At 39.5% G+C, this 23,819-nt stretch overlaps 1 protein-coding gene across 4 annotated transcripts in view; it reads left to right on the top strand.

Annotated features, from left to right (window-relative positions):
• The first annotated feature begins 469 nt into the window (after positions 1-469).
• The window catches only part of FNBP1L (formin binding protein 1 like), a 120,706-nt gene continuing 97,356 nt past the window's right edge, over positions 470-23,819 (top strand). The window contains exon 1 of one of the 4 annotated variants that reach the window (XM_082384848.1): positions 470-736. In XM_082384848.1, the coding sequence (XP_082240974.1) occupies positions 713-736 (24 nt within the window). In that variant the 5' untranslated portion in view covers positions 470-712. The remainder of the gene's footprint in view (positions 737-23,819) is intronic. The other 3 variants (XM_082384851.1, XM_082384847.1, XM_082384850.1) reach the window with 3 other exon arrangements.

The raw sequence follows: 23,819 nt of genomic DNA, 5'->3' as shown, positions 1-23,819 counted from the left end.
TTTTGCTAAAAACAGAATCAGGGGCAAGTTGCCTTCTCCTTTGACGCTCTACACGTTTCAGTGATTCCCAAGATCACTTTAACCATTAAGACTTTTTTTCTTATAAATAGACTACAACTCTTCACAATCTAAACCCAAGGATTTGGATAAGGTTTCCTTGTCTGGGTTTCTCCCAAGTGAAGGAGGCAAGAGGCAGGAAGGAGTTGCCTCATTTAAGGGGGCTCAGGGTAGAGAAGGGCTGTGGGCGACTTTTCCTTCTCTCCCTTTCCTTCTTGGAGACAGATATTCGAATGACGGCGGCGGTGGGATAGTCCGAGCCAGGAGGTATGGGAAGCAAGAGACTGGGCATGAGGGAAGAGCCGATAATGGGTAAACCCTTCGGCGAGGAGACCCTGCCAGCCTCCGCCAGGCGGGCGCGGGTCCGCCCCCATCCCAGGGTGCATCGCGCCCCGCCCCCTCCCCTCTCCGCGTCCCGCCTCTCCTCAGCCCGGGCCCCCTCCCCGCAGGCTTCGGGAGGCGGGGACACGGCGTCGGCGGCTTCGCCAGTCGCGTCTTTCTCCCTCACTGGGGAAACCGGCGGTGGCGGCACCTTCGGAGGCTGAGCAGCTGAGCCGGGAGCCCGCCAGTGGGAGGTCGGACAGACTGACCGCAGAGCCGACAGACGGACGGACAGCGGGGCAGCCAGACGGCTCGAGTCGCCTCAAGTTCCGCCATGAGCTGGGGCACGGAGCTTTGGGTGAGTCCGGGAGAGGGGCGCCCAGCGCGAACCCCGGCCCCGGAGGGGCTCGGGCTGGGCAGGCGCCGCTGGCCGTCGGCGGCCAGAGCGCGTCGGGCCATCCCCGGCGCCGGTGTTGGCGGAGGGTGGGGGTCCCGCTCCTCTTTGTGTGCAGACTCCTCTTCCCCCTCGGCCGGGACTTGAGAGGCTGCTGGTCCGCTCTCCCGCCCTTGCCGCGGCGGTGAGGCTGAGGGCAGAGGCTTGGACGGCTGGGGGAGCGGCCCGCGGGCTGCCGCGTCCGCCGCCATCCTCTCCTGTCCCCTCTCCCTCCTCCGCCTTCACTTTCCGGACGCCTGGCTCCGTGCCGGGCCGCGCTTCTCTGCCTTTGTATCTCCCCTCCCGTAGGCGGGGGAGGGGGCCCATTGTCCCGAAGGGGCGCTGTTAGCGGGCGGGGAGGGGGCTCGCCGCGGCCCCTCGCCCCGGCAAGGGTCCCCGGGGCGAGGGCGTCGCCGGGCTGGGGCGACGCGGGGAGCCGCGAGGCACCGCCCGCCGCCCTCGCCCCAGGTAGGGGGAGCTGGGAGGCTTTGTTCCGAGCCCGGCCTCCGGCCAGCCAGGCCCAACCCACACGCCCATTTCCCTCTCCTTGTCTCCGTTTTCTGACCGGGGTAGCTTCGGGGACTCCGGCTGGGCCACCCCTGGCTGCTACCTTGGGCCGGGGGGTTGGCTTTTGGGATATGAATTAAATTGAGTGATCGATGGGGAAGCCAATTTTGCCAAAAGGAGCGTACGGCTTCCCGATTGCTTTACTTCCCCTTCCGTTGTCCATTTTTCTCACTCCTTCTCCCGCTTTTCTTTCTCTTTCCTCCTTGCTTGTCTTGGGCGCTGAAGGCTGCAGACAATGCCCGGTCTCTGGCCAGGTGCGGGTGGACTGTAATAGGTCGGAGAATTCTCTCGCGACGCCTCCACAGAAGGGTGGAGGTGTGGAGGGCAGTGATTTCTCAGGTGCTCCCAAGGGACGGGGAGCTGGGGGCGCTGTCCCGAGAGCCTCCTCATTTCAGCCACTCCTCTTTTTATCCCACCTGTGCATGTTTTCCGTGCCTTTTGTTAACCAGGATCTCATGAAATCACTGCAGAGAAAAGAGGAGAAAGAACTTTTTCGTCTCCAGGCATACAGTTAGGGTGGCAATGAAGGCAGATCGGTTAATTGATCAGCCTTCATTGGGCACAGTGTTTTATGTTATTTTTCACATTTTATTAACAGATTGGGAATCTTAGAATTGAAAGAGACTTTAGAGTTCGTCTAGTTGAACACCTCCTTAGCAAGCCCAGGAATCTGCAGCGTTGTGGACAAGTGTTTGCCCAGTCTGTAAACACACCACCCAAGAGAAATTACCTAGGAGCCTCTCCATTACGTTCTTAGATAGCATTAATCGTTCTTGTATTGGGGGGGATTGTATAGTAAATTATGTGAGCTTTTAATCTTTTACTTTGGTTAGATTCTCAGGCATTATTGATCTCTTCCCTTTGATTTAGTACATTCTCTAATTGATTATAGTATTTCCTAATTAAAGGAGATGGATATATTTCATTTTCCATTTTTATAATTAGAAAATATTTTAATTTTTACATACTTGTATGATCCATGTTTCAGAGGGAGCAAAAAATATAAGCAGAATACTTTTAGAAAGTACAAGTAATAAAACAGTGGAGGAATATTATTTAGATGTAACTCTTAATTTAGACTGGAAAAAATTGCTTTGTATCACACTGTAGAAAAGCAGTTTTAAGGAGGAACAAAATATTTTAGTGAAGACTAAAATGTGATTTTTAAAGCTTTAAAAAAATTTTAATTGAAGAATATAATACAATCAGGAGCAATTACCCATCTCCTGTAGTTTGGTTATTTACGTTCAGCATTTGAGTAGTTTTTCAGCAATTTAAAAAGGTAAACCATAGAAGAGATGGGAATTTCTGTTCTAACTAAAAATTGTTGCGTATCCTTTTGGAAATTATGAAAAATTTTAAAATTTTTCTCGTAAAACTTAATATATCTCCATGTTTTAAATTTTTTTTTAGTGGTTTGAGGATTTGAGAGAAACATTTATTAGGAGTTAAATAATGTGGAATCAGCTAATATCAGTTGGATGCTTACACCTTACATAAATAGAAGTTGGTGTAGAGGACTATTGTTGGGACCAGAAGAGACCTTAGAAAAATTTGACTAGATTTCCTATTTTGTACTAATCTCAGTTTTGAAAAAAGATATTTTGTTTCCAGTAGATTGTAACAAACACCTGAACTGTGCTCTTGCCATTGAGGAATTTGAGGTTGGGAAAATCATCTTGAAAATTTGAATTTAGAAACCAGTTCTTATATTATTTTCATGTGTAGGATCACCTTACTGTCCCAGAGTTAAACTTTATTGAGAACATGTTACAAAAAAAATTATGATAAAATGCAGTTATGCACTCAAACTTAAATTTATTTCTTATAATATTCATTGGCATTTATTGCTATCTCAGTCTTATGTTAAACTTGAGAATAAAGTAAAAAAATTAAAACCACTCTAATAGTGACTCTGGGGGACAGAACTGATAGTGATAGGCTAAATTGGTTGTGTCAGACTTTTGTTTGTGTAGTTGTGAGGGGATATGAATTAACTGGTAATAAATTTGAACTGTGCTTTAAGGGATTTCTTGTGTTCCAAGTGAGCATTTAAGCAAGGTAGTGAATATATGCTAGAGACTCAGTTCTGGGTAATATAACGCAAAGAGATGACAGCGTCTTCATTTCTTCGGGATGCATTGTTTATTGTGTTGATTTCTTTATTACCATAGGAAGAATGGTTGGATCAAGAAGTCTAAATATGAATTAATGATTTTGCAAAGCATAGATTTTGTAATTATTAGCTCTTTTTACAAATAAGGAAATTAGAGATTGGAGAAGTTCTATGTTTAGTTAGTAAGTTTTATTTATTAGCAGATAGCCTTTTAGCTTTTTGAGGAGCCAGTTAAAGTTCAATGGAAAAAAAAATCAGTGTATGTGTGGACTGCAAGTGTATAGATAGGAAAGAAAATGGCTGAGCATATCACATTCAAATCATGATTTATTAAAAAATTCCCCTCCCTTCCCCGCGCCGGGGAATGAGGGGACTCGTCTGGAAATTAGGAAGTAGGTTCAAATGTGTGACTTAATTTATAGGGAACATATAAACCTTTTTTATGCCTTAGTTTCCTGGTCTATGATTTTTTTGTCCTTAGTTTTCAGAGTGTATAATTTAAAAGCCATTGTTATTTTCATCATATTTTTTAGCTAGGTGCATTTGACAAAGCTCATGATATCTTTTTGGAAGAAAGTGAAAAGTGTGCATTGCATGATAGATTCAGTGGATCCTTTATTTTACACTCCTAGTCTTAACCCTTTAATTTAATGCTTCTTTATCTTTTTTCTCTATATAGCACTTCTACTTTAACACTTAAATTGTAAACTTACTAGACTTTTTGAGTCCTTGAGTGTAGGTACTGGGTTAATCTTTTTGTTTTCTCTAATACAATGCCTGTTGCTGATCATACATGTTTCGCCCAATTGAATTAGTAGTTCATTGCATTACCCAGAGTATTGATTACTGATTAATAATTGCATCCTTGAGGAAGTTTTTATGGATCTGAAGGCCTTCGTAGGTGATGATAAATTAGTGGTCTTGTTAACAATTCAAGAAGGTCTTAACAATCTGAAGCCAAAATGATGAAGTTAAGTTTTAGTATTTCGGTTAACAATTTTTACAGATTGGGGAAGAACTGACCTCTAAAGGTAGTTGTTGTGAGTTTACCTGATAGGCTGATGATGTGACTGCCACAATAGCCGATGAAATGGTAACTCAACTTGCCGTGGTGATCATTTTGAAATGTTTAGAAATATCGAATCACTATGTTGTGTAACAGGAACTAACAGTGTTGTAGGTCAGTTATACTTCAAAAACAAGCTCATGGCGAGATTAGATTTGTTGTGGGGGGAGGGTAGGGAGAAGGGGGAAATGGATGAAGGCAACCCAAAGGTATAAACTTCCAGTTATAAGTAAGTACTGGGGATGTAATGTACAAGGTGGTAAATACAGTTAACACTGCTGTATGTTATATATGAAAGTTGTTAAGAGAGTGAATCCTAAGAATTCTCATCCCAAAGGAAAAAAAATTTTTTTTAGTTCTTTAATTTTGTATCTGTATGAGATGATGGATATTCACTGAACTTATTGTGGTAATCATTTTATGATGCATGTAAGTCAAATCATTGTGCTGTACCTTAAACTTATACAGTGCTGCATGCCAATTATATCTCAATAAAACTGAAGGGGGAAAAAACCCCCAAATAGCTGGTGAAATCTTAGGCCACATGTAGATTTTTCTAGAACAAAGGAATTTGGTCCCATTGTAGTCTATAGTGGTTTTAGACCAAATCTTAGTTTTACTTAAGATTTTTTTAGAAGGTGCTTATCTAGAGGAGGTTGACAAAGAGAACTCCTTATCATGTGAGCTGTATAGTTTTTTCAAAGGCCATGAAACTAGTGTAGGAATTTGGTTTAAAAAATGAAATAATTATTGAGTGTCTATTATGGGGAAGCGCTGTGTGATGTATGGTAAGATTTATTAAGGCTTATAATGTCAGACCTGCTGTGGAAAAACTTAAAGTCATTTTGAGGTGATATTACTTTCCTAACTCTAGAATATTCCCCTACATTGATATCACTGTTCAGAATATCCTTTGTTGACCAATTCCTTCCCACCCCTTCCCTCCAGAGTACACATTCTGGGTATTATCTTTCTTATGGGACTACCACCTTATATTTATTTCTTATATATTCAAATCTTTGGAAAATAGTAATGGTATAAATATTTATATCTTACATCCCTTTTTTTTGGGTAGAAATTGTTGTGTTCAAAACTGTATTACAGATATTGTTGTTACTAGTTAAGGAGGGTGACAGGCAATCAAGACACCCATTTATGCTACCATTCTGCCCTGACAATAATAAGGTGGAAGCTGGAGAGCTGCCTGTAACCAGTATCTCCTCTTCATTGCTAATTCTTTAAACCACTCATTTCTTCTCCCCTTCCCTGCCTTTTATCTTAAAAAATGCCCTCTCTTCTTCCCCTAATCTATAAAATACAGGTTTGGCTAGAAACTTAAAAGCCTGTTCTGCCTACTTTTCCTTATCAGCTCCTGTTTGCAGGCAGGAAATAGGACAAGAGAATAATAAAGGTTTGTAATTATGGAACATCTTCTATGTGTACCTACAAGTGGTATCTTATTTAATAATCTTCAACTTTAAGCATTTTCATCTCAATAGCAAAAAACAAAATATTCCTTTTTGGGGAACATAGTCATGTGCGTATTAAAAACTAGTAGGAAAATATTATGTAAAGGTTTTGTTTTATAGGAAGCAAAAACTTTTTCCATATATTAGCACTTTTTCCTTAAGTTCTTGATCGAGAACTAATCATCAGACTTTTAACAATACCTTGTGAAATATGTGAAATATTAGTATATATTTGTTATATGTTGAAAAAAACATAAATGTATAGAATCAGATTTTCCTGTTTTTGGCACACCATTATTTTGTTGTTTCTATAGCATAAAGTCATCTGTTTTATTCCTTTTGTATCCCTGTTTTCCTAATTTGTAGAAAATGAATAGGCATATAATAAGCAGTGAAATATTTGTTGAATGAGGGAATCAATGAATTGTTAGAACTCTATCATCAAACTATGTTTTGAAAACTAAGGTTATTTTAATGTTTTTTTCCCTGACATGTACAGGTCTAATACCTTTGTTTAATCTTAGGGATCCTTTTTATAATCTGAAATTTAATTACTTCTGTCTTTTCATATGAAATTTTTCTCAATTTATTTAGGTCTTGAGTTCTCGTCTCCTTAAATTATTTGAGTACAAATGATTATCTTATTTATAGCCTATTTTATGGCCCTTTGGATTCTAAAAATGAAAACAGTGTTGTTATATGCTTTGACATTAGGGTTGTCATGTATGAATGATATGAATGTAAATGGTCTGAGACTTAATGAATTGGGAAAACATAAAAGATTGATTTTTCAGAGAGTACAAAAGTTACGGTGATTCTGAGAGATTTTTGAAAAATGTTACAGATGAACCGGTTTGCAGGGCAGAAGTTGAGACACAGATGTAGAGAACAAAAGTATGGACACCAAGGGGGGAAAACAGTGGTGGGGTGGGGATGGTGGTGTGATGAATTGGGCGATTGGGATTGACATGTATACACTGATGTGTATAAAATTGATGACTAATAAGAACCTGCAGTATAAAAAACAAACAAACAAACAAACAAAAACTAATACTAAACTTTCTTTGGGTTATTTGTATGGAAATATGTTAATATAAATGTTTCAGACATTACGTGAAATTTCTAAAAATCTTATATGTTCTGGTATAACGTTATAAGTCATAATTCTAGTTATTACTTTAAAATGTATATCTCAGAAATAACTAAAAAAAATAAAAAAAATGTTAATGGTGGCTAGTTGAGATTTTTTTTCCATTATAAATTATAAAAATCAAAATCATTGAAACTGGTATGGTAAATAGCAACCATTACTTTTGAATCATCTTCTAGACTTAGACCATGAACTAAATTAACATCCTTTACTATTTGTGAAAGCTGAATATAATTAATATTTGTTAACTTTTTTAATTTGAAAATTTTATTTCATCTTCATTTTAAATAAAAGCTTCATTAAATTATAACATTCATACATTAAAGTGTACAGTTTTTATATGTACGTTAAGATTTGAAAAAGTAAAATAAATACACTCATTCATGTCACTCCCAACCAAGAGCAAGATACGGAAGTCTCACTTATGCCATCCCCAGTAAATATCCCCCAAAGGTAATCAATCACTATTCTGACTTGCATTGCCATTGATTAGTTTTGTAGGTTTTTTTAACCTCACAAAAATGATAATATGGTATGTACTCTGCTTCACCTGACTTCTTCCATTTAATATGATCTCTTTGAGAATCATCCTTCTGTGGTTAGTTTGTAGTGTTTCACTGTATATGTGGGATTTGTATTTTCTTCTGCCATGTGCCTGGGGTCACTCCTAGTCTGGGACCACCTTAAACCAAGTTCAGGGCTTGAAATTCCCTCATGTGGTTGTTAGATTTTGTTTTTGTCCCCATAGCTCTTGCAATGTTATCAAAACAAAAAATCCAAAATATCCTCAGGGCAAAAATAGGTGGTATGTGCTTTTTTCCCTTTCTGGATTCTCATTTTTACTTCACTTGTGACTTTGTAATTCCTTATTGTCTTGGCTTGTTTTTTGGTGCTTTAAAATTTTTGGAATATATTTTATCCATATTTTAAAGTTCTTATCCAGTGGAATAGTGATAGTTGATCCAAATAACCTAGCCTGACACTACTGGAAACTGGAAATTCTTACATTGAGATTTTCATTTTTGCTATTATATTTTTAATTTCTAAGAGCTGCTTTTTGTTTGTTTTCTGAACATAGTTTTTTTTTTGGCCATGCGGTGCAGCTTGTGGGATCTCAGTTCCCTGACTAGGGACTGAACATGGGCCACGGCAGTGAAAGCACTGAATCCTAGCCACTAGACCACCAGGGAACTCCCCTGAATGTACTTTTTTTTTTTTATCATTAAATTATTATATAATTTAGACAGTAAATATGGTCTTATTTTTGCTTCTTTCCAATAGAATACATTTGATCACTTTTTTTTTTATACAGCAGGTTCTTATTAGTCATCAGTTTTATACACATCACTGTATACATGTCAATCCCAATCGCCCAATTCATCACACCACCACCCCCACCCCCCCGCGGCTTTCCCCCCTTGGTGTCCATACGTTTGTTCTCTACATCTGTGTCTCAATTTCTGCCCTGCAAACCGGTTCATCTGTGCCATTTTTCTAGGTTCCACATATATGCGTTAATGTACAATATTTGTTTTTCTCTTTCTGACTTACTTCACTCTGTATGACAGTCTCTAGATCCATCCACATCTCAACAAATGACCCAATTTCGTTCCTTTTTATGGCTGAGTAATATTCCATTGTATATATATACCACATCTTCTTTATCCATTCGTCTGTCCATGAGCATTTAAGTTGCTTCCATGACCTGGCTATTGTAAATAGTGCTGCAGTGAACATTGGGGTGCATGTGTCTTTCTGAATTGTGGTTTTCTCTGGGTATATGCCCAGCAGTGGGATTGCTGGATCATATGGTAATTCTATTTTTAGTTTTTTAAGGAATCTCTATAGTGGCTGTATCAATTTACATTCCCACCAACAGTGCAAGAGGGTTCCCTTTTCTCCACACCCTCTCCAGCATTTGTTGTTTGTAGATTTTCTGATGACCATTCTAACTGGTGTGAGGTGATATCTCATTGTAGTTTTGATTTGCATTTCTCGAATAATTAGTGATGTTGAGCAGCTTTTCATGTGCTTCTTGGCCATTTGTATGTCTTCTTTGGAGAAATGTCTATTTAGGTCTTCCGCCCATTTTTGGATTGGGTTGTTTGTTTTTTTAAAATTGAGCTGAATGAGCTGTTTATATATTTTGGAGATTAATCCTGTGTCCGTTGATTCGTTTGCAAATATTTTCTCCCATTCTGCAGGTTGTCTTTTCGTCTTGTTTATGGTTTCCTTTGCTGTGCAGAAGCTTTGAAGTTTCATTAGGTCCCATTTGTTTATTTTTGTTTTTATTTCCATTTCTCTAGGAAGTGGGTCAAAAAGGATCTTGCTGTGATTTATGTCAGAGTGTTCTTCCTATGTTTTCCTCTAAGAGTTTTATAGTGTCCGGTCTTACATTTAGGTCTTGAATCCATTTTGAGTTTATTTTTGAGTATGGTGTTAGGGAGTGTTCTAATTTCATTCTTTTATGTGTAGCTGTCCAGTTTTCCCAGGACCACTTATTGAAGAGACTGTCTTTTCTCCATTGTATATCCTTGCCTCTTTTGTCATAGATTAGTTGACCATAGGTGCGTGTTTTTACCTCTGTGCTTTCTATCTTGTTCCAATGATCTATGTTTCTGTTTCTGTACCAATGCCATATTGTCTTGATTACTATAGTCTGAAGTCAGGGAGTCTTGATTCCTCCAGCTCAGTTTTTTCCCCTCAAGACTGCTTTGGCTATTTGGGGTCTTTTGTGTCTCCATACAAATTTTAAGATTTTTTGTTCTAGTTCTGTAAAAAATGCCATTGGTAATTTGATAGGGATTGCATTGAATCTGTAGATTGCTTTGGGTAGTATAGTCATTTTCACAATATTGATTCTTCCAATCCAAGAGCATGGTATATCTCTCCATCTGTTGGTATCATCTTTAATTTCTTTCATCAGTGTTTTATAGTTATCTGCATACAGGTCTTTTGTCTCCCTAGGTAGTTTTATTCCTAGGTATTTTATTCTTTTTGTTGCAGTGGTAAATGGGAGTGTTTCCTTAATTTCTCTTTCAGATTTTTCATCATTAGTGTATAAGAATGCAGGAGATTTCTGTGCATTAATTTTGTATCCTGCAACTTTACCAAATTCATTGATTGGCTCTAGTAGCTTTCTGGTGGCATCTTTAGGATTCTCTATGTATAGTATCATGTTACCTGCAAACAGTGGCAGTTTTACTTCTTCTTTTCCAAATTGTATTCCTTTTATTTCTTTTTCTTCTCTGATTGCCATAGCTAGGACTTCCAAAACTATCTTGAATAATAGTGGTGAGAGTGGACATCCTTGTCTTGTTCCAGATCTTAGAGGAAATGCTTTCAGTTTTTCTCCATTGAGAATGATGTTTGCTGTGGGTTTGTTGTATATGGCCTTTATTATGTTGAGGTAGGTTCCCTCTATGCCCACTTTCTGGAGAGTTTTTATCATAAATGGGTGTTGAATTTTGTCGAAAGCTTTTTCTGCATCTATTGAGACGATCCTATGGTTTTTTTTCTTCAATTTGTTAATATGGTGTATCACATTGATTGATTTGTGTATATTGAAGAATCCTTGCATTCCTGGGATAAATCCCACTTGATGATGGTGTATGATCCTTTTAATGTGTTGTTGGATTCGGTTTGCTAATATTTTGTTGAGGATTTTTGCATCTATATTCATCAGTGATATTGGTCTGTAATTTTCTTTTTTTGTAGTATCTTTGTCTGGTTTTGGTATCAGGGTGATGGTGGCCTCATAGAATGAGTTTGGGAGTGTTTCTTCCTCCGCAATTTTTTGGAAGAGTTTGAGAAGGATGGGTGTTAGCTCTTCTCTAAATATTTGATAGAATTCACCTGTGAAGCCATCTGGTCCTGGACTTTTGTTTGTTGGAAGATTTTTCATCACAGTTTCAATTTCATTACTTGTGATTGGTCTGTTCATATTTTCTAATTCTTCCTGGTTCAGTCTTGTAAGGTTATACCTTTCTAAGAATTTGTCCATTTCTTCCAGGTTGTCCATTTTATTGGCATAGAGTTGCTTGTAGTAGTCTCTTAGGATGCTTTGTTTTTCTGCAGTGTCTGTTGTAACTTCTCCTTTTTCATTTTTAATTTTATTGATTTGAGTCCTGTCCCTCTTTTTCTTGATGAGTCTGGCTAATGGTTTATCAATTTTGTTTATCTTCTCAAAGACCCAGCTTTTAGTTTTATTGATCTTTGCTATTGTTTTCTTTGTTTCTATTTCATTTATTTCTGCTCTGATCTTTATGATATCTTTCCTTATACTAACTTTGGGTTTTGTTTGTTCTTCTTTCTCTAGTTCCTTTAGGTGGAAGGTTAGATTATTTATTTGAAATTTTTCTTATTTCTTGAGGTAGGCTTGTATAGCTATAAACCTCCCTCTTAGAACTGCTTTTGCTGCATCCCACAGGTTTTGGATCATCGTGTTTCCATTGTCATTTGTCTCTAGGTATTTTTTGATTTTCTCTTTTGATTTCTTCAATGATCTCTTGGTTATTTAGTAAGGTATTGTTTAACCTCCATGTGTTTGTGTTTTTTACATTTTTTTCCCTGTAATTCATTTGTAATCTCATAGCGTTGTGGTCAGAAAAGATGCTTGATATGATTTCAATTTTCTTAAATTTACTGAGGCTTGATTTGTGACCCAAGACGTGATCTATCCTGGAGAATGTTCCGTGCGCACTTGAGAAGAAAGTGTAATCTGCTGTTTTTGGGTGGAATGTCCTATAAATATCAATTAAATCTATCTGGTCTTTTGTGTCATTTAAAGCTTCTGTTTCCTTATTTTCATTTTGGATGATCTGTCCATTGGTGTAAGTGAGTTGTTAAAGTCCCCCACTATTATTGTGTTACTGTCAATTTCCTCTTTTATAACTGTTAGCAGTTGCCTTATGTATTGAGGTGCTCCTATGTTGGGTGCATATATATTTATAATTGTTATATCTTCTTCTTGGATTGATCCCTTGATATTATGTAGTGTCCTTCCTTGTCTCTTGTAACATTCTTTATTTTAAAATCTATTTTATCTGATATGAGTATTGCTACTCCAGCTTTCTTTTGATTTCCATTTGCATGGAATATCTTTTTCCATCCCCTCACTTTCAGTCTGTATGTGTCCCTAGGTCTGAAGTGGGTCTCTTGTAGACAGCATATAGATGGGTCTTGTTTTCGTATCCATTCAGCAAGCCTATGTCTTTTGATTGGAGCGTTTAATCCATTCACGTTTAAGGTAATTATCGATATGTATGTTCTTATGACCATTTTCTTAATTGTTTTGAGTTTGTTTTTGTAGGTCCTTTTCTTCTCTTGTGTTTCCCACTTAGAGAAGCTCCTTTAGCATTTGTTGTAGAGCTGGTTTGGTGGCGCTGAATTCTCTTAGCTTTTGCTTGTCTGTAAAGCTTTTGATTTCTCCATCGAATCTGAATGAGATCCTTGCTGAGTAGAGTAATCTTGGTTGTAGGTTCTCCCCTTTCATCACTTTAAGTATACCATGCCACTCCCTTCTGGCTTGTAGAGTTTCTGCTGAGAAATCAGCTGTTAACCTTATGGGAGTTCCCTTGTATGTTATTTGTCGTTTTTCCCTTGCTGCTTTCAGTAATTTTTTTTTGTCTTTTTGTCAGTTTGAGTACTATGTGTCTTGGCGTTTTTATCCTGCCTGGGACTCTCTGCGCTTCCTGAACTTGGATGGCTGTTTCCTTTCCCATGTTAGGGAAGTTTTCAACTATCTCTTCAAATATTTTCTCGGGTCCTTTCTCCCTCTCTTCTCCTTCTGGGACCCCTATAATGCTAATGTTGGTGTATTTAATGTTGTCCCAGAGGTCTCTTAGGCTGTCTTCATTTCTTTTCATTCTTTTTTCTTTATTCTGTTCCGTGGCAGTGAGTTCCTCCATTCTGTCTTCCAGGTCACTGATCCGTTTTTCTACCTCAGTTATTCTGCTGTTGATTCCTTCTAGTGTATTTTTCATTTCAGTTATTGTATTGTTCATCTCTGTTTGTTCTTTAATTCTTCTAGGTCTGTGTTAAACATTTCTTGCATCTTCTCGATCTTTGCCTCCATTGTTTTTCTGAGGTCCTGGATCATCTTCACTATCATTATGCTGAATTCTTTTTCTGGAAGGTTGCCTATCTCCACTTCATTTAGTTATTTTCCTCGGTTTTATCTTGTTCCTTCATCTGGTACAAAGTTCTCTGCCTTTTCATTTTGCCTGTACTTCTATGAATGTGGTTTTCCTTCACAGGCTGCAAAATTTTAGTTCTTCTTGCTTCTGGTGTCTGCCGTCTTGTGGATGAGGCTATCTAAGAGGCTTGTGCAAGCTTCCTAATGGGAGGGACTGGTAGTGGGTAGAGCTGACTGTTGCTCTGGTGGGCAGAGCTCAGTAAAACTTTAATCCACTTGTCTACTGGTGGGTGGGGTCTGCGTCCCTCCCTGTTGGGTGTTTGGCCTGAGGCAACCCAACACTGGAGTCTGCCCGGCTCTTTGGTGGGGCTAATGGTGACTCTGGGAGGGCTCATGCCAAGGAGTATTTCTCAGAACTTCTGCTGCCAGTGTCCTTGTCCCCATGGTGAGCCACAGCCACCCCTCGCCTCTGCAGGAGACCCTCCAACACTAGCAGGTAGGTCTGGTTCAGTCTCCTATGGGGTCACTGCTCCTTCCCCTGGGTCACGATGCGCACACTACTTTGTGTGTGCCCTCCAAGAGTGGAGTCTTGTTTCCCCAAGTCCTGTCAGAGTCCTGCAATCAAATCCCGCTAGCCTTCAAAGTCTTTTTCTCTAGGAATTGCTCCTCTTGTTGCCGGACCCCCAGGTTGGGAAGCCTCACGTGGGGCTCAGAACCTTCACTCCAGTGGGTGGACTTCTGTGGTATAAGTGTTCTCCAGTTTGTGAGTCACCCACCCTGCTGTTACGGGATTTGATTTTCCTGTGATCGCGCCCATCCTGCCGTCTCATTGCGGGTTGTCCTTTGTCTTGGATGTGGGGTATCTTTTTTGGTGTGTTCCAGTGTCTTCCTTTTGATGATTGTTCAGCAGTTAGTTGTGATTCTGGTGCTCTCGCAGGAGGGAGTGAGCGCACGTCCTTCTACTCTGCCATCTTGAACCAGTCTCCGCATGCATGACTTTCTATTTTATTTTATTTTTTTATTTAATTTGTTTTTATTTTTTAATGGAAGTATAGTTGAGGTACAATATTATATAGGTCATAGATGTACAATAAAATGATTCACAACTTTTAAAGATTATATTCCATTTATAGTTATTATAAAATATTGGCTGTATTCCCTGTGTTGTACAATATATCTTTCTTTAAAATTTATTTTTTACTTTTTAAAATTAATTAATTAATTAATTTATTTTTGGCTGCATTGCGTCTTCGTTGCTGCATACGGGCTTTCTCTAGTTTTGGCGAGCGGGGGATGCTCTTCGTTGTGGTGAACAGGCTTCTCATTGTAGTGGCTTCTCTTGTTGCGGAGCATGCGATCTAGGCGCACGGGCTTCAGCAATTGTGGCAACACAGGCTCAGAAATTGTGGCTCATGGGCTCTAGAGTGCAGGCTCAGTAGTTGTGGTGCATGGGCTTAGCTGCTCCGTGGCATATGGGATCTTCCCAGACCAGGGCTTGAACCCACGTCTCCTGCATTGGCAAGCGGATTCTTAACCACTGCGCTAACAGGGAAGTCCTCTTTTTTTTTTTGTAAACATCTTTATTGGAGTATAATTGCTTTACAGTGGTGTGTTAGTTTCTGCTTTATAACAAAGTGAATCAGTTATACATATACATATGTCCCCATGTCTCTTCCCTCTTGCGTCTCCCTCCCTCCCGCCCTCCCTATCCCACCCCTCTAAGTGGTCACAAACCACCGAGCTGATCTCCCTGTACTATGCAGCTGCTTCCCACTAACTATCTATTTTACATTTGGTAGTGTATATATGTCCATGCCACTCTCTCACTTTGTCCAAGCTTACCCTTCCCCCTCCCCGTATCCTCAAGTCCATTCTCTAGTAGGTCTGTGTCTTTATTCCCGTCTTGCCCCTAGGTTCTTTATGACCATTTTTTTTTGTTTTTGTTTTTGTTTTTAGATTCCATATATATGTGTTAGCATACAGTGTTTGTTTTTCTCTTTCTGACTTACTTCACTCTGTGTGACAGACTCTAGGTCCATCCATCTCACTACAGATAACTCAATTTCGTTTCTTTTTATGGCTGAGTAAATACTCCATTGTATATATGTGCCACATCTTCTTTATGCATTCATCTGTTGATGGACACTTAGGTTGCTTCCATGTCCTGGCTATAGTAAATAGAGCTGCAATGAATATTGTGGTACATGACTCTTTTTGAATTATGGTTTTCTCAGGGTATATGCCCAGTAGTGGGATTGCTGGGTCGTATGGTAGTTCTATTTTTAGTTTTTTAAGGAACCTCCATACTGTTCTCCATAGTGGCTGTATCAATTTACATTCCCACCAAAAGTGGAAGAGTGTTCCCTTTTCTCCACACCCTCTCCAGCATTTACTGTTTGTAGATTTTTTGATTATGGCCATTCTGACTGGTGTGAGATGACATCTCATTGTAGTTTTGATTTGCATTTCTCTAACGATTAATGATGTTGAGCATCCTTTCATGTGTTTGTTGGCAATCTGTATATCTTCTTTGGAGATATGTCTATTTAGGTCTTCTGCCCATTTTTGGATTGGGTTGTTTGTTTTTTTGATATTGAGCTGCATGAGCTGCTTGTAAATTTTGGAGATTAATCCTTTGTCGGTTGCTTCATTTGCAAATATTTTCTCCCATTCTGAGTGTTGTCTTTTTGTCTTGTTTATGATTTCCTTTGCTGTGCAAAAGCTTTTAAGTTTCATTAGGTCCCATTTGTTTATTTTTGTTTTTATTTCCATTTCTCTAGGAAGTGGGTCAAAAAGAATCTTGCTGTGATTTATAGAGTCTTCTGCCTATGTTTTCCTCTAAGAGTCTGATATTGTCTGTCTTTACATTTAGGTCTTTAATCCATTTTGAGTTTCTTTGTGTGTATGGTGTTAGGGAGTGTTCTAATTTCATTCTTTTACATGTAGCTGTCCAGTTTTCCCAGCACCACTTACTGAAGAGGCTGTCTCTTCTCCACTGTATATTCTTGCCTCCTTAATCAAAGATAAGTTAACTATATGTGCGTGGGTTTATCTCTGGGCTTTCTATCCTGTTCCATTGATCTGTATGTCTGTTTTTGTGCCAGTACCATACTGTCTTGATTACTGTAGCTTTGTAGTATAGTCTGAAGTCAGGGAGCCTGATTCCTCCAGCTCCGTTTTTCTTTCTCTATATTGCTTTGGGTATTCAGGGTGTTTTTTGTTTCCATACAAATTGTGAAATTTTTTGTTTTTAGCTCTGTGAAAAATGCCAGTGGTAGTTTGATAGGGGTTGCATTGAATCTGTAGATTGCCTTGGGTAGTATAGTCATTTTCACAATGTTGATTCTTCCAGTCTAAGAACATGGTATATCTCTCTATCTATTTGTATCATCTTTAATTTCTTTCATCAGCATCTTATAAGTTTCTCCATACAGGTCTTTTGTCTCCTTAGGTAGGTTTATCCCTAGATATTTTATTCTTTTTGTTGCAGTGGTAAACGGGAGTGTTTTCTTAATTTCACTTTCACATTTGTCATCATTAGTGTATAGGAATGCAAGAGATTTCTGTGCATTCATTTTGTATCCTGCTACTTTACCAAATTCATTGATTAACCTTAGTAGTTTTCTGGTAACATATTTAGGATTCTCTATGTATAGTGTCATGTTATCTGCAGATAGTGACAGCTTTACTTTTTCTTTTCCAATTTGGATTCCTTTTATTTCTTTTTCTTCTCTGATTGCTGTGGCTAAAACTTCCAAAACTATGTTGAATAATAGTGGTGAGAGTGGGCAACCTTGTCTTGTTCCTGATCTTAGTGGAAATTGTTTCAGTTTTTCACCATTGAGGACGATGTTGGCTTTGGGTTTGTCATATATGACCTTTATTATGTTGAGGAAGGTTCCCTCTATGCCTACTTTCTGGACGGTTTTTATCATAAATGGGTGTTGAATTTTGTCAAAAGCTTTCTCTGCATCTGTTGAGATGATCATATGGTTTTTCTCCTTCAATTTGCTAATATGGTGTATCACATTGATTGATTTGCATATATTGAAGAATCCTTGCATTCCTGGGCTAAACCCCACTTGATCATGGTGTATGATCCTTTTAATGTGCTGTTGGATTCTGTTTGCTAGTATTTTGTTGAGGATTTTTGCATCTATGTTCATCAGTGATATTGGCCTGTAATTTTCTTTTTTTGTGATGTCTTTGTCTGGTTTTGGTATCAGGGTGATGATGGTGGCCTCATAGAATGAGTTTGGGAGTGTTCCTCGCTCTGCTATATTTTGGAAGAGTTTGAGAAGGATAGGTGTTAGCTCTTCTCTCAGTGTTTGATAGAATTCGCCTGTGAATCCATCTGGTCCTGGGCTTTTGTTTATTGGAAGATTTTTCATCACAGTTTCAATTTCAGTGCTTGTGATTGGTCTGTTCCTTCCTGGTTCTGTCTCGGAAGGTGGTGCATTTCTAAGAATTTGTCCATTTCTTCCAGGTTGTCCGTTTTATTGGCATAGAGTTGCTTGTAGTAATCTCTCATGATCCTTTGTATTTCTACAGTGTCAGTTGTTACTTCTCCTTTTTCATTTCTAATTCTATTGATTTGAGTCTTTTCCTTTTTTTTCTTGATGAGTCTGGCTAATGGTTTATCAATTTTGTTTATCTTTTCAAATAACCAGCGTTTAGTTTTATTGATCTTTGCTATCGTTTTCTTAATTTCTTTTTCATTTATTTCTGATCTGATATTTATTATTTCTTTCCTTCTGCTAACTTAGGATTTTTTTGTTCTTTCTCTAATTGCTTTAGGTGTAAGTTTAGGTTGTTTATTTAAGATGTTTCTTGTTTCTTAAGGTAGGATTGTATTGCTGTAAAGTTCCCTCTTAGAATTGCTTTTGCTGCATCCCGTAGGTTTTGGGTCATCGTGTTTTCATTGTCATTTGTTTCTAGGTAGTTTTTTGATTTCCTCTTTGATTTCTTCAGTAATCTCTTAGTTATTAAGTAGTGTATTGTTTAGCCTCCATGTGTTTTTATTTTTTACAGATCTTTTCCTGTAATTGGTATCTAGTCTCATAGTGTTGTGGTCGGAAAAGATACTTGATACGATTTCAGTTTTCTTAAGTTTACCAAGGCTTGATTTGTGACCCAAGATATGATCTCTCCTGGAGAATGTTCCATGAGCACTTGAGAAGAATGTGTGTTCTGTTGTTTTTGGATGGAATGTCCTATAAATATCAATTAAGTCCATCTTGTTTAATGTATCATTTAAAGCTTGTGTTTCCTTATTTGTTTTTAGTTTGGATGAGCTGTCCATTGGTGAAAGTGGGTTGTTAAAGTCCCCTACTATGATTGTGTTACTGTCAATTTCCCCTTTTATGGCTGTTAGTATTTGCCTTACATATTCAGGTGCTCCTATGTTGGGTGCATAAATATTTACCATTGTTGTATCTTCTTCTTGGATTGATCCCTTGATTATTATCTAGTGTCCTTCTTTGTCTCTTGTAATAGTCTTTTTTTTAAAAATCTATTTTGTCTGATATGAGAATTGCTACTTCAGCTTTCTTTTGATTTCCATTTACATGGAATATCTTTTTCCATACCCTCACTTTCAGTCTGTATGTGTCCCTAGGTCTGTGGTGGGTCTCTGGTAGACAGTATATATATGGGTCTTGTTTTTGTATCCTTTCAGCCAGTCTGTGTCTTTTGGTTGGAGCATTTAATCCATTTACGTTTAAGGTAATTATCAATATGTATGTTCCTATTACCATTTTCTTAATTGTTTTGGGTTTGTTATTGTAGGTCTTTTCCTTCTCTTGTGGTTCCTGCCTAGAGAAGTTCCTTTAGCATTTGTTGTAAAGCTGGTGTGGTGGTGCTGAATTCTCTTAGTTTTTGCTTGTTTGTAAATGTTTAATTTCTCCATCAAATTTGAATGAGATCCTTGCTGTGTAGAGTAATCTTGGTTGTAGGTGTTCTGCTTCATCACTTTAAATATATCCTTCCACTCCCTTCTGGCTTGCAGAGTTTCTGCTGAAAGATCAGCTGTTAACCTTATGTGGATTCCCTTTCGTGTTATTTGTTGTTTTTCCCTTGCTGTTTTAATATTTTTTCTTTGTATTTAATGTTTGATAGTTTGATTAATATGTGTCTTGGCGTGTTTCTCATTGGATTTATCCTGTATGGGACTCTCTGTTCTTCCTGGACTTGATTAAGTATTTCCTTTCCCATATTAGGGAAGTTTTCAACTATAATCTCTTCAAATATTTTCTCAGTCCCTTTTTTTTTTCTCTTCTTCTTCTGGGACCCCTGTAATTCGAATGTTGGTGCATTTAATGTTGTCCCAGAGGCCTCTGAGAGTGTCCTCAATTTTTTTCATTCATTTTTCTTTATTCTGCTCTGCAGTAGTTATTTCCACTATTGTATCTTCCAGTTCACTTATCCATTCTTCTGCCTCAGTTATTCTGCTACCGATCCCTTCTAGAGAATTTTTAATTTCATTTATTGTGTTGTTCATCACTGTTTGTTTGCTCTTTAGTTCTTCTAGGTCCTTGTTAAACGTTTCTTGTATTTTCTCCATTCTATTTCCAAGATTTTGGATCATCTTTACTCTCATTATTCTGAATTCTTTTCAGGTAGACTGCCTATTTCTTGTTCATTTGTTAGGTCTGGTGGGTTTTTGCCTTGCTCCTTCATCTGCTGTGTGTTTCTCTGTCTTCTCATTTTGCTTAACTTACTGTATTTGGGGTCTCCTTTTCTCAGGCTGCAGGTTCGTAGTACCCGTTGTTTTTGGTGTGTGTCCCCAGTGGCTAAGGTTGGTTCAGTGGGTTGTGTAGGCTTCCTGGTGGAGGGTACTAGTGCCTGTGTTCTGGTGGATGAAGCTGGATCTTGTCTTTCCGGTGGGCAGGTCCACGACTGATGGTGTGTTTTGGGGTGTCTGTGGCCTTATTCTGATTTTAGGCAGCCTCTCTGTTAATGGATGGGGTTGTGTTCCTGTCTTGCCAGTTGTTTGGTATAGGGTGTCCAGCACTGTAGCTTGCTGGTTGTTGAGTGGAGCTGTGTCTTGGCGTTGAGATGGAGATCTCTGGGAGATTTTCGCCGTTTGATATTACGTGGAGCTGGGAGGTCTCCTGTGGACCAGTGTCCTGAACTTGGCTCTCCCACCTTAGAGGCACAGCCCTGACGCCTGGCTGGAGCACCAAGAGCCTGTCATCCACACGGCTCAGAATAAAAGGGAGAGAAAAAAGAAGGAAAGAAAAAGATAAGATAAAATAATAAAATAGTTATTAAAATAAAAAGTAAAAAATAATTATTAAAAATTTTTTTAAAAAAGTAATTAAAAAAAGAAAGAAAGAAGAGAGCAACGAAACCAAAAAACAAATCCACCAATGATAACAAGCGCTAAAAACTATACTAAAAAAAACAAAACAAAGCAAAAACGGACAGACAATGCTAGGGCAAATGGTAAAAGCAAAGCTATACAGACAAAATCACACACAGACGCATACACATACACACTCACAAAAAGAGAAAAAGGGAAAAAAGAAATATATCCTTGCTCCCAAAGTCCACCTCCTCAATTTGGGCTGATTCGTTGTCTGTTCAGGTATTCCACAGATGCAGTGTACATCAAGTTGATTGTGGAGATTTAATCCGCTGCTTCTGAGGCTGCTGGGAGAAATTTCCCTTTCTCTTCTTTGTTCGCAGAGCTCCTGGGGTTCAGCTTTGGATTTGGACCTGTCTCTGCGTGTAGGTTGCCTGAGGGCGTCTGTTCTTGGCTCAGACAGGACAGGGTTAAAGGAGCAGCTGATTCGGGGGCTCTGGCTCACTCAGGCCTGGGGGAGGGAGGGGTACGGATGCGGGGCGAGCCTGCAGCGGCAGAGGCCGGCGTGACGTTGCACCAGCCTGAGGCGCACCGTGTGTTCTCCCAGGGAAGTTGTCCTTGGATCACGGGACCCTGGCAGTGGTGGGCTGCACAGGCTCCCGGGATGGGAGGTGTGGACAGTGAGCTGTGCTTGCACACAGGTTTCTTGGTGGCTACAGCAGCTGCCTTAGCATTTCATGCCCATCTCTGGGGTCCGCGCTGATAGCCGTGGCTCGCGCCCATCTCTGGAGCTCCTTGAAGCGGCGCTCTTAAACTCCTCTCCTTGTGCACCAGGAAACAAAGAGGCAAGAAAAAGTCTCTTGCCTCTTTGGCAGCTCTAGACTTTTTTCCGGATTCCCTCCCTGGTAGCTGTGGTGCACTAGCCCCCTTCAGGCTGTGTTCACGCAGCGAACCCCAGTCCTCTCCCTGGGATCCGATCGAAGCCTGAGCCTCAGCTCCCAGGCCCCCGCCACCCTCCCCCCGGCGGGTGAGCAGACAAGCTTCCCAGGCTGGTGAGTGCTGGTCGGCACTGATCCTCTCTGCGGGAATCTCTCCACTTTGCCCTCCGCACCCCTGTTGCTGTGCTCTCCCCTGTGGCTCTGAAGCTTCCCCCCTCCGCCACCTGCAGTCTCCGCCCGCAAAGGGGCTTCCTAGTGTGTGGAAACTTTTCCTCCTTCACAGCTCCCCGCCACTGGTGCAGGTCCCATCCCTATTCTTTTGTCTCTGTTTTTTCTTTTTTCTTTTGCCCTACCCAGGTACGTGGGGAGTTTCTTGCCTTTTTGCAGGTCTGAGGTCTTCTGCCAGCGTTCAGTAGGTGTTCTGTAGGAGTTGTTCCACATGTAGATGTATTTCTGATGCATTTGTGGGGAGGAAGGTGATCTCCAGGTCTTACTCTTCTGCCATCTTGTAGCTCCCTACCATGCATGACTTTTTGAATTCTGAATTTTATTACAGAATTTAGTTAATGTCCATAACTAAGATATTTTGGTTTTTCTACAGTTCTGTTTGAAGAAGAGTAATGGCAATATTCTTTTTTAGTGATGCAAGGCTACAAATGCTGCACTGGTCCTTATTTACTCATTGTATTGTAGATAGACTGTTGTTAGTTGTTCTGTTAGTGGAAGCCACATCTTTGTTTTCTATTTCTTAGTATTTTGCCTCTATTCTAGATTGAGAACCTAGTTTTTTCTTATCTATCCTAATTGTCTCTGGGTTAAGTTGATCTCTTTCTACATTGAACTTCTGATAGTCCAGAGGTTATTGATTTATTTTGTGGGTTTCATACACTGTATTGAACAACAGCAACAATAATTCTTATTTCAGCCAGCTGTTCATAATTTGGCCAGTTTGGCTTGGAGATTCTGATTCATTAAGTTCTGGGGGTGATGCATGGTCAGCCATCTGGAGTTCTGTAAGGCTTTGTCGGAGATTGTGGTTCTTACCCGGGGCTGAGAAACATTGCTGTTAACTAGCAGTCCTTAAATCTGGATGATCATTAGGAGCATCTCGGGAATTTAAAGGCAGTAAGCAAAACAAACTCCCAAGCCCTACTCTAACCTCCTGTATCAGAATCTGGGAATGAAGCCCAGGAGTTTGTATTTTTGAAAAACACCCTAGGTGATTCTGATAATACCAAGATCTGAGAACCATTGCTTTACATGCTGTAAAATCTATGTTTATGTTAAGCCAGGATGTTAGGAGACTCCTTTTACTTGGATTGCATCATATTCCCTTACTACTCCCATTATATTGCTTTTAGCAGTATTACTATGAATAATTGAATGATTATTGAATACTTAGTATATTTGAGGCAGTGTATCTTACTTTTGGGGGCTCAGAGAGGTTAAGTGTCCTGTCTAAAACTACTTCATAGTAAGTGGCAGAACTAGGATGTGAATTCTGGTATTTGTATTCAGAACCTTCATTCTTTTTTTTTTTTTTAAATTATTTATTTATTTATTTATTTACTTACTTATTTTATTTTATGGTTGTGTTGGGTCTTCGTTTCTGTGCGAGGGCTCTCTCCAGTTGCGGCAAGCGGGGACCACTCTTCATCACGGTGCATGGGCCTCTCACTATCGCGGCCTCTCTTGTTGTGGAGCACAGGCTCCAGATGTGCAGGCTCAGCAATTGTGGCTCACGGGCCTCGTCGCTCTGCGGCATGTGGGATCTTCCCAGACCAGGGCTCGAACCCGTGTCCCCTGCATTGGCAGGCAGATTCTCAACCACTGCGCCACCAGGGAAGCCCAGAACCTTCATTCTTTACCATGAATATTACACTCACTACCTTTATCGAATTGCTTGGTTGAGAAGCCAGCCATCAGTCTATGTGCAAAGAGGTTATTTTTTGGATAGCCTAATAATTTGCCAGTTTACCGTAAGGACTTTGTTTAGAATATTGTCCACTGTGTTGTAATGTGTCCTCTGTGAGACTCATGGGAGAAATTTCTCTCAAGCTTTTTTATTGTGTAGAAACTGTTTCTTATGGCTATTTCGCATTTCCCATTTTGAACTTGCTGCTAGAAAACTTACATTCAGATTTCTGGTTCAATGTCAGCAAGTGTATAGGGTTTTTTGTTTGCATTCTGTTTACAAGTTCATTCTTGTTATCATCTTAAATTTCTGTCTCCTTCATTTTTTTCATCTCTTTTAAAATTA

This window comes from Balaenoptera borealis (genome assembly GCF_965194805.1).
Source record: "Balaenoptera borealis genome assembly, chromosome: 1".
NCBI classification, from domain to species: domain Eukaryota; kingdom Metazoa; phylum Chordata; class Mammalia; order Artiodactyla; family Balaenopteridae; genus Balaenoptera; species Balaenoptera borealis.
Note: the sequence above shows the minus strand (reverse complement) of the source record. Positions and strands in the feature narration are given on the sequence as shown.